This window comes from Amphiura filiformis, chromosome 8 (assembly GCF_039555335.1).
Source record: "Amphiura filiformis chromosome 8, Afil_fr2py, whole genome shotgun sequence".
In the NCBI taxonomy this organism is placed as follows: domain Eukaryota; kingdom Metazoa; phylum Echinodermata; class Ophiuroidea; order Amphilepidida; family Amphiuridae; genus Amphiura; species Amphiura filiformis.
Genome location: NC_092635.1, coordinates 15,733,040 through 15,744,451, shown reverse-complemented (window position 1 = coordinate 15,744,451; position 11,412 = coordinate 15,733,040). Strand labels below are relative to the sequence as shown.

The window sequence follows — 11,412 nt, the reverse complement described above, 5'->3', positions numbered from 1 at the left end:
GATTAACAAACTCTGCAGTTCTCCCCAAACCAGACTTATAATAATATACTTAACATGTGCTATGCACATCACTGATGCAAAAATGAATCACAAATTAATTGAGGAAACCATTGTGCACTTATAGTACAAATCCTATTTACACATCACAATCTTGATAAGGCAAAAAAAAAGGTTTGTCTCAGCAGACTGCGCATGTAGCTTTTAAAATTCACATTTTAGCGCATTAGTTTTTTTCTTTTTACAGTAAAAAAATTATATAAGAAAATGTGTCTGCAAAGCTGCAAAAAAAGAAGCTCAACAAATACAATAAGATAATAATTTGGGGTGGGAGTTAGGGGTTGGTGGTGAGGGGGTTAGCATAATATAGCATAGCTTTTTTTTATTAAAAAAAAGGGAAATAATGCGCACAAGGCTTTGCCTTTTTTCCATCTACTCCTGAGACAAACCTTTTTTACTTGGCCTATAAACAAATAAATTTAACAATACAATGGACAACATAAAAAAGCAAAATATATTTCTACTTTTTGCAAATTAGTTGCTCTTTTTGTACATTTTGGGGACAAGGACATTTTCAAGCCAGAATATTTAAATGCATTTAAATTTCATTTCAAAATATATGGTTGCACCAATTTGTAGTTAATCACACTTGCAGTGCCAAATTTGCCCAATTTTATTATAATTCAGCCATTCCCAAAATCACATAAGTTGTGGACAATTTTGTCCTGTCATTTTGAACAAAGTGGTCTCAAAGTCCAAATGTTTACCCAGACAATAAATACTACACCATAATTCATATCTATGTAATGATACTGCTATGGAGGAAACAGGTTTTAAATTTCAATCATCATTTTGATGACCAACCTCAACTTGCATCTCTTTTACATAATTTTAGAAGTTTTCAATTCCAACATCATTCTGATCTTCTTAAAATTCTTTGTACATCCTTTATATTACACCGATAATACTGCAAATTTCTGTCATAAAAACTGTCCAAATACATCATAATTTTACAGGTACAAACTTTCTTCAACTGGCAACAAGAAAACAGAGGGCTGACATCCTGAAAACATATTTACTCCATCAGCAGTTAGTGACCTATGTAAAGACACTATTACAACAGCTTATGGTGTGCCGATCAACTTTTCCTTGAGCAAGGGGCAGTGAAATACTAGCTCTTTTAAAATTTGAAAGGGGAATATGCAATCAAAATCTTTTGAGTAAGTTCAAAAACATGAAATTTGAAGACTCTGTACCACTTAGTGCCCCTACTTTCACTAAATGCCATACACTTGCTTAAAATTGAATCATTGCAACTACACTCAATAATTACAACTCTTTCATGCTCAAACTACCTTTACATTGCAATAATTGGCACCTATTCCTCTTTCTTTACACTTCCAATTTGACTTGCAGGTGCTTACAATTGAGTAAAATGACATACAATCCAACCTCCCATATCTGGGCCTCATAGGTGATCTTCATAGGCTCAGTGATCTTCATAGGAAACATGATTTTTGATATGTTAACACCTTAATTGCATGTTCTGAAGCATTTAGAAGGACATATCTACATTGCATACATCACTTCAGTGTTATTACCCATATTGAGAAACATTTTGTTGTCAAATTTAGCAAATGTCATACTTGGTCCCACAGCCGCATAAAAGAGATGAGACTTCAATGTATTATCTATTCCAACAGTGATACCTCATTAATTTCCCTGGACCTTTGGCTGCATTAAAATAAGTATGAGCATTTTACTTTGAAAATCATTATAACAGGGCTGTAGTGCTAGTTTCCATGCCCCTCCAGTGAACATAGGCCTAATCCTACCCAGGAAAATATGCATGAGGTGTCACTGGATTTGGAACAGATAATAATTTTAATTTGAGAACATCTCCACAACTTGTCACCTTTCAAATACAATGTGAGGTACAAGCCCTTGAATGGACAAGGGGATCATGTTTTTTTTGGCCATAACTTGCTTGGATGTGCTTCCTTCTATAGCTGACAATTGTAATTCTCACACAACACCATTCTTGTAAACAAACTTCTCATACCAACTTAAGTAACATTATAAAGGTCAACATACAAGTCATATATAATATGACATCTAAAATAACGTGAATTTCCTGCACTAAATAACGTTGTTATCTTTATAAAGAAGGCAAACAAAACTGTGGATTACTTCTGGAAAACCTTTTAAATATGAATGTAATAAAACCAAGCACACACAAAATAAGTATTTTAACTGTTTATGCAGGTGTGCAAATTCCCATTTAATAATTTTAAGCTCCCCCCCTGAAAATGCTGACTTACACACCAGCATTAATTTTAGTAGGAATTCCAATTGAATGAACAGTTTTCAACAGCTGGACTTGATCCAACCGCGATCGTACAACTACAACATGAACAAACGACCTTAGATATAGTGCTTACCAATCACGAGTGCGTTGGCATGGTTGGATTCACTTCACGTTACTCACACACAGTCCCACACGCTAGCATACATCAGGAAGTGTACGCAAAAAATCGTCACGCTATTGAAAGCTGCGTTCATTCAATTGGAATTCCCACTATAGGTTGAAAAACAGTACTTTCACTCAAATTAGAATAAGGTAATGAAGCTTCTACTGTAAAGAAATTATACATCAATTATATCAGGAGCTAAGATCTTTGTGAATATATCATAGCAAAACTGATATCAGTGAACACATGGAATTAAACACAGTCTCTTCTACATGCCAATTTACCTGATAAAGAATGGAGGCGGGAATAATCAGAACATGAAGTGAATTTAGATTGCGTCCCAATTTTTAAAAAAATCACCAATTCAGGCGTTTTTTTAATGTAAAAACAAACTTTTTAATTTAATTTGTGAAAAGTCACAACAATGAATTCAAATGCAGAGCAACAGGAAACTTGGAATCAAGCGTGAAGGGCCTAGTCAACAAGTCACTTGATGCACATATACACACTCACAGAAAATTGTGAAAACTAAAATTCCATACACAATTGCCTACACAGTTGTACATGAAAACATGATAATGATAAATGATTTTTACTTCATACATTAGCATCATTAGTTAACCATTTTTATCAAAACAATTTATAATCAGCAATTTTCATAGCAATTGGAGTAAATCAGTAGATTTATCTTGATAATAAATTAAACATCCATAAATTCATTTTTCAATCAACACTGTTTGACATGATTTCCGTTATCCATAGCTTTGAATGAAGGGAGATAAAAAAAATTGATGGCATAAAACTGCTGGAAATGGTTTCTTTTCTAACAAGGTTGAATTTTAAATAAAATTGAAACCATTCAATTGTATTTTGTGTTTGCATCACAGAATTAGAGGACTCCGTATACCGCCACGTACAATCGCGCCATCAGTTATGGGGAGAAAATTGGGGGGTATTCGGGTCCTTGCCGACGGTGCGCGGAGACGAACGAAAACAATTCTGCGTCTCATCTGAAGCGTCTTGGTACTCGTGTGCAGGTCGCATCAAGTGCGTCTCTCAAATGCGCCTATCATCCATGTCGCGCTTGTATGACAACGAATGCCTCGAGCGCATTCCGAGGGAAACCGAATACCCCCAATTTTTGCTCCATGCCTGTATCAAGATGGCGGTCGAGTCCTGGTTCTCTGGTTTTAATTCTGTGGTTTGCATCCATCTGGGCCTTGAGCATCTCATACACAGGAACTTGAACATGCAGAACATGCCTGTAACACTGTTTGTCCATCCAAAAAGATGCTCCTGGCACAAATACCAAATGATGAGACAAATGAAGGGAAGAGGTCCAACTTTAGATGCTCGAGACACACTAAAACATCCAGGCTGCAATGATTGGTTGTGAAGCACCACAGTGGTACAATGTCAAAAAACATGACCCACTTCACTCTCATTATATTCAGACAAACAAGTACAATATAATATTATCATAAAACATACTCATTTTATGATGTGCCACTGTTCAGGGTCCCACCCCATACTTTGTTTCCTGCCAGTGATGCGAAGTTAAAAAGAGTCTCTTTACTCATATCTGTACCCAACCGATAAGGGTGCTTTGGCTTGTTCTATTTTTAGGCCAATATCATTTCACACTTTTATTTCAATTAATATCAAGTGAATAATCATATGAAACATTGAAAAATATGCAATATATCTAATAATCAATAATAGTTATTAACAGAAAAAAAAAAAAATGAAAAAAAATGTACATATTGATCAACTCATTTACTTTGGATGATAACAATTCATGACCAAAGTAAAAACACATGTGATTTATACAATTAAGTTTACAAATATTCACAAATGTCTGTACATAAAAATAGTTGCTGCATTTAGATTCCAATAGCATCCTCATACACACTTGTAAGTGATTCCACAATTATGTTGATAATGAAATTCCACACAGTGAAAATCCACATAATTGAATTCCCAAATCGATAAAAAGTTTGGTGCATGATACTTTTTTCCTCTACATACTGACTGTACATAATTATGATATAGTTGGTAGGGTTGACTAAAATGTCTTGACCCACTGAGGTTATAATGTCTCCAGCACTTCTATGATTTTGGAAATTGATTTACTTCCGCTATTTCCGGCTGCATTCTGAAATGAGAATCATAGTGTGGAAACAAAAATTGTTACAAACCTTAAAACACTTGTTTCAGCTTTGCATTTCACATGATTAAGGATACAGTTCATCTCAGAGGGGCCTGGTCCAATTTGTTCATATTCTGTTTTCTACAGCCCCATAAGCATGTACTTCCAATTGTGGCTACCACAATTTTCCCCATTTTGTTCACATCATAAAACAAAACATATTTAGGGTGTTAAATTTTTTTTACTGGAGTAATGAGAAAATACGAGCTTTCTTCTGATACCAAAATCTCAGTTTTGATGAAGAAAAATGGGCAATGAGGATGTTGATCGGATCACACCCTTGATCAATCATTTAGTTTAAAGTTAAATTGTATGTTTATCCCAGGTTCATGTCATTAGAAAGTTAAAGAGTCCTCTCTACCCAAAACCACTGACATGTCTGCCCATACATTGTTTCAATGAATTTTGAATTTTATAATCCTAATAGCAATATTTGACTGAATCTATATAATTAGCTTTGTTGTTAAATTGAACAAGTGACTTCTGAACACCTCAATACATGAAACTGAAGTAAAATTAAATGTTATTAAGCCAGGGAAATCAAAAGGGGAATGCATAATCTGTGAAGAAATCAGCACAATTTTGTGATGTATTCATCAAACTTGTTTTTAATATTTTTGAAGCTGCTCTGTGTGCAAATTATGTGATAGTCTTCATTTTCCCAAACAGAGGCTTATAATTGTTGGTTTCCTATTATGAAAATCAAATATAGTACCTTGATCACCATTCGAAATATCTGTTCACATGCCATTCCCGCTAACCCCAAGTAAAAATATACAATACTAGCGGGATACCCGCGCTTCGCACGGGTCCCCGGCTCCCCGCTAGATGAGTAAATGGGAGCGTTCACTATAACAGGAAGAATTACTGAACAGGTAGAATCATTGAAAAGGTACATTTTTATTTATCTAAATCTGTCTCTTCTTACATTTTCTTTTTTAGTTTCTTCTGCTTAGCTTGTGATTTTCCGTTTCCATATTATTTATTTGTTTGTTTGTTTGTTTGTTTGTTTGTTTGTTTGTTTATTTATTTATTTATTTCATTCTGTTCTCATTATTTTAGCTTCTTTTTTTCTTACATTTCCTGATTAGTTTCTTTCCTTCTTTGTTTCGTTCCCGTTTCATTTAGTTACTTTAACCCGTTTGCCTATTAGGCCTACTCATACCGCTTCATGTTGTTTATACAACACACATCTTTTTCCCGTATTTATTACGTCCTCTCATAGCGTGTCTATGTCTGCGGACGTGTTCACTATGTTTACCCGTTATACCATAATCCTGTGACCAGTCCATGCACCTTTTTGTCCTTTATTTTTCCTTCTTTCCGTATTATCATGTCCACTGGTCTCTGGCTCGCAGACGCGTGGCTCTGCGCCGTTTACGCGCCCATTGGCGTAGTGCGCATTACGCACGAGGCGCCGACGCGCTGCCGGCCAGCTGCAGTGACGCGTAGGCTGACAACTGATTAAAAGGGTTAAGCAGCGTCAAAGGAAATCTTTGAAATTTTGGAATCTGTGATGAATTTTTTTGTAAGGGGGGGTAGATGTTTTACTGTTGTATTTTATTACTTTTTAAACAATTTTGGAACTCAACATGTCCGATGTTTAGGATCTTAATACCGTCATATGATTATTCTTTGTGTTTATGTGTTAACTTCATGTTTGCTTTGGTGTTGAAGTGTCTTTTACACTTAGTGTGAATTGGACAGGCCTAAATAGATGTGAGAGCTGATTTTATGTTACGGCTGTCTGGTTCAGATCGCTCAAATTGAAACAAACATATCAATAAATTGATTTGAAGTCGTAGTTGAATTTTCTGTATGACATTTATTAGAAGTATTTATCGAATAGTTTGCGATCTTATACTATGAATTTGGACAATCAAATAACACCCTTGCATTATGATCAATATAAGAAAGCAATCTCTATTGATAACAGACTGACCATTCATGTCAGAATGAAGATATAGCACTGAGGGCACGGTGGTTCAGTGGTTACGGCCTTGGACTCATAATCTGAGAGCTTGCTCGACGTGCGTGGGTTCGATTCCCGTCCCACCACCGCAGTTGCGCCTTTGGGCAAGGCGCTTTGCCTCGCTTGCCTCACCCCACCCAGGTGCAATGGGAAGCTGTTAGGGTAGTCACAGTCGTTGTACTGATGGACCCTGCGCCACTTGTAGGCTGCAAACGTGGTTCCGACATATTCTAATGACGGCGGAATAAATGTAAAGCGCTTAGAGGCTGTTTACGGCATAAAGCGCTATATAAATGTCTACATTTATTTTTTTTTTTTTTTAGCAACTATGGTAGGCCCACTTTTTTATTTTATTGTGAAAGCCCGTGTAAAGGGCGGATTATGAACGTAATTACTGCCGAAATATACTCAACTAGATTTCGCGGTTCTCGGGTCGGGCAGTTCTTGTAATAGGCCTATCTCTAATTGCCCAACACCCGTTACCAATAATACCTTCCCTGACCTTTTTAACTACCATCGGACTACTATGATATAGGCCTAGCGCCTATAGGAGGATCCAAGGAGGATCCCGAAAATACCCAAATTAGTAAACGCATAATAACGCCTATATAACGGGTTATAATGCCTTACCATAACTGATTATTTTAATGTTAACCATTCTGGATGACCCCGGAAATAGTCATGTTCTACTATGCATGCGTTCCGTATTGAAATATGTGTTTAAAATAGGCCTATTGGTCCGATGAGATGCTGTTAGGCCTATTGTTGCCGTTGCTACTCTGCAAAAGCGATCCGCAAGCACGCCGATATCGCTATGGACTCAACGCATAAGCGCTCATGCGAAGCAATAGCGCAGCGGATCAGCGAAAGCGCTCAGCAGCGACGCGATGGCGCCATGGACACAGGTACGGACGGACTGACGGACGGACGGACGGACACGCCATAATTAGTATTATGATGAATATCTGTACTTACAGTGAGTTCAATAAATGACAAGAACTTTTCCAACATGCCCACCATGCAAGTGAAATCCCCATCTGGTAAATAACTACGCACATTAGTCACATTCATCTGTAATAAAATAATACACATATATGAATTGAAATACTACCTAAACTCTCAGGTATAATATATAGTGATCAGAATAGATATGATGCATACAGTTCATAGATGACAGATAACTCTGCTGATTACTCAAATAAGGCAATAAAATGTTTTCAGTAACCTTCAATATGTTTAGCCTAACTTGCAATAACCCGTAATTTATTTGTATTTTGCTCACACAGTCTCGGTTCCATCAGGTCATATAATTATATTTAGACAAATTATGATATCTATAAATCACTGTTGATGGAGAAGAAACATGCATATGTAGCAATATGAAATATGACATAGACAAATAAATTGCTGCAAGTTGCAGACAAATATGATGAATATATAAATATCCATCAGCAGACCAGCAATTAAATGCATGGAATGAAGGGAAGGCATGAATAAGAGTTAGTTTATTGCATTATTCTGTCACCTGAAATTAAACACTCCAAAGATAGCTCAGGTTTTGTTTCATGTCACATGATCCATTGTTTATAATTTCAGGATCATGCAACGTGAAAACATAACATATGAGTGTAATCAAAGACAACATCAAATACGACTAGTTTGTGTCTGACATCAGGGCAAAGGCGCGGCGTGATTGGATCCCGACTAGGCATTTTCAGTCTAGTTGACAGGACGTCATACACAAATTAGTCTTTCTAACTCTGCCTTGAGTTATATCTTCGGTGTGTTTATCTCTCATTAAATTTAGCCAACTACTACCAATTCTGAAAGACGAAATCCCTCCACATGTTGTTACAACCTGCGATCAATTGCAAACGGTTGGGATACACATTGACTCCCTGCTCCTCTCATTCCATATTCCAACCTTGTTCTGTATACACAATATTATCAAGTGTATCACTGTAATTTGGATTTGGCACTAAAATTGTCTGTAGGATAAACCATGGCTTGATGGTCATATAGTATTTTGCTGTACACCTTCAATGTTAACAAGACGCCTTTAAAGCGTAGTATGTATGCATGGCACATTGTGAGTTGTGCCTTGTTAACATTGCAGAGCTACACTTTCGTCTAAGGTTTGCAACAATTTACTACAATCTGGCTTACTTACATGATTGTTCCTGAGAAGGCAACCAATCAGCAATGCTGTATAAGAGGCTACAATACTATCTTCCATATGTTTACCAGCAGTATGAAGAGCTGTAAGCAAACAAATGAAATAAGACAACATGAGTGACATTGATAGTGATGTATAAGAGGCTACATACTATCTTTGATGTTTACCAGCAGTGAAGAACTATTAAAAAACCATTTAAATAACCCTGCATTACTATATAATACTATCCTCCATGTTTACCAGCAGTATGAAGAGCTATATAAGCAATACATAAGAAATCATAAGTGACATTGATTTAATGTTGTAACACACAGAGAACACCAGCAAGGTAACTGGACTCTCAACTACACCCTTTATCAGAGTACCTTTACAATTTGTTACCAATGTAGTGTGTTTACTGTGTAAATATGAGAGTGGGTCCTGATTGGCTAGTTGCAACAACTCATAAAATGTTGACATCTCTGTAGCTTTGCTCAACCCTAATGTGATACTGACCTGGTTCTTTGTAAATGGTAATTAAGATGAGCATGTCGGAGCGGGATGAATACATATAATGGGGGTAGCATTTTGTGGAGGCACCCAATGCCACATATGTCATGGTTACAAAGGGCTGTAGTGAGAGTACAGAGCTCATATCAGCTAACTTTTTAATTTGATTACCTTGCCTATTAGCAAGATATGACCAGTTGGTATGGAGAGCATTTAGCAACTTGCCCATATATTTGTGTAAATATTTTTGCTGAGTGAGTCTTGAGGTTTTGTTACCCACAGAGGAGAAAGAAACAGAGCGCATGCAACCAGTCAAAGTCCCCGTGTATTGTATGATGTAAGTTCTTGCATATTCACGAGGGCCGATTGTTCGATCGTGCCGTGTCTAACAATCACGCCAGCACTGCGTGCCTTTGCGTATACGCAATAGAGCGTTGCGTGCTTTCACGATTACGTGATAAACTGTGATAATATGTGGTAATTGCGTAGCAGTCTCGCCTGTCGCATTTCATGGAACAATCGGCCCTCATTATCGGGTGATGCTGAGACTTTTGACTGGTCGCACACACTCTGTTTCTTTCTCCTCTGTGTTGTTACCATAAATTGCATACCCATATTTACAACTGTTCAGCATACAGCCAGGTCAAGTAAAAGCCATGTTACAACTTTCCACCTGTACTCTCAATTGCCAATGGCTACTACAGGCGCATATTCTAAGATTTAAATTCTTCAGTATGTGGTTGTTGAGTACCCACCTTTCCTGACAGACTTCTTAATTTCCTCTTCGGTGAGCCCAGATGCTCCTGATCCTTCTGTTTCTACCGTTACTCCTTCCACCCATTCCAGACCAGCATGTGCTTCAAAGTCTTCATCAATTTCTTCCTCGTCTTCTGACCCAGCCATCTCTGCTTTGATAGCAGCACGGTAACGCTGCAGGAAAAGCTGTTGATATCAGCAGCAAAAATACAAGATTACAACCAAATTATTTTGATGTGATTTAACTTCCATCATTTTATATATTGGGAAATTGCTGAATCCATGCAGCGGAATTAAATATGCACATGAATAACGATGATACAAAAGATGTAAAGAAAATATGATGAAAGTTGAGGTTTTCCCTTGTTAATTGAGTCATGAATATCTAACATTTGTTGTCAATCTGTTTTTACAAATCAGGTGTTTTCCCCTTAAATTGGAAAACACTTAAAATATATATGCCAGCAGATTGATTAAGACGCTTACTGCCACACTTGGTATGTGGTGATAACAGAAATCATCAGATGGTATCATTTAACATGACAAAATATTGAAAATTGGATTCTTAGAAACGGTTTCTGTTGATTCTATAATCATAATATTATAATGACATTGTGGTATTTACGTTTAAAGGTACCAGCCTTAGTTTAGACTCTGTTGGGATTGGATTTTCAGGATTGACTATAATAACTATACAAACCTGAGTAAGAGCCTCTAGACCAACAACCTCTGCATCCACATTTATACTATCATCATCTGATGCTTGGGAGTCGTAGGAACACATGGTCTTGGTTTGCACTAGTGTTTTTGCATTGCCAGGACTATGTTCTACTAAGTTAATTAGCACACCCAAACTCTGCAGATAAAATAAAGAGTAATACAACATGTAATATCAGCTTCTTTCAAAGAACTGTAATAAAAATAGGCAGAATTCACATAGCCCATGCTATGGGAAATATAATTAGATTATCTGTAGGCATGTAGACCAGAACAGTACACGATTGGCTTTTTGCAATAGAATTATAAGAGGTATTATATACCTCATCAAAAGATTCCCGCCATCTGATTGGTTAAAAGAGCGGGCATAGTTTTGACTCCTTTTTATTCGGGACATGGTTAAAATTATAGGCCTGCGGTGATCTCAAAACCATGACTATGCCCCTCGGCTACGCCTTGGGGCATAGTTTTGAGATCACCTTGGGCCTATAATTTTAACCATGCCCCTCATAGCAGTCAATATTTGTATATTATAATTGGTATCTAGTGAACTTGGCAATAGTGAACATGGCCATGTATCATGAAATGGGATTCCTTTTTAGTTTCATCTATAAATGTCAAGGAT

At 36.8% G+C, this 11,412-nt stretch overlaps 1 protein-coding gene across 1 annotated transcript in view; it reads right to left on the bottom strand.

Annotated features, from left to right (window-relative positions):
* Positions 1-3,669: 3,669 nt before the first annotated feature.
* Positions 3,670-11,412, bottom strand: part of LOC140158687 (wings apart-like protein homolog) — a 78,564-nt gene continuing 70,821 nt past the window's right edge. Inside the window, exons 11-15 of the mRNA XM_072181870.1 lie at positions 10,771-10,926; positions 10,070-10,256; positions 8,820-8,908; positions 7,625-7,720; positions 3,670-4,623 (exon numbers count right to left, since the gene is read on the bottom strand). Of these exons, the coding sequence (XP_072037971.1) occupies positions 4,558-4,623; positions 7,625-7,720; positions 8,820-8,908; positions 10,070-10,256; positions 10,771-10,926 (594 nt within the window). The 3' untranslated portion in view covers positions 3,670-4,557. The remainder of the gene's footprint in view (positions 4,624-7,624; positions 7,721-8,819; positions 8,909-10,069; positions 10,257-10,770; positions 10,927-11,412) is intronic.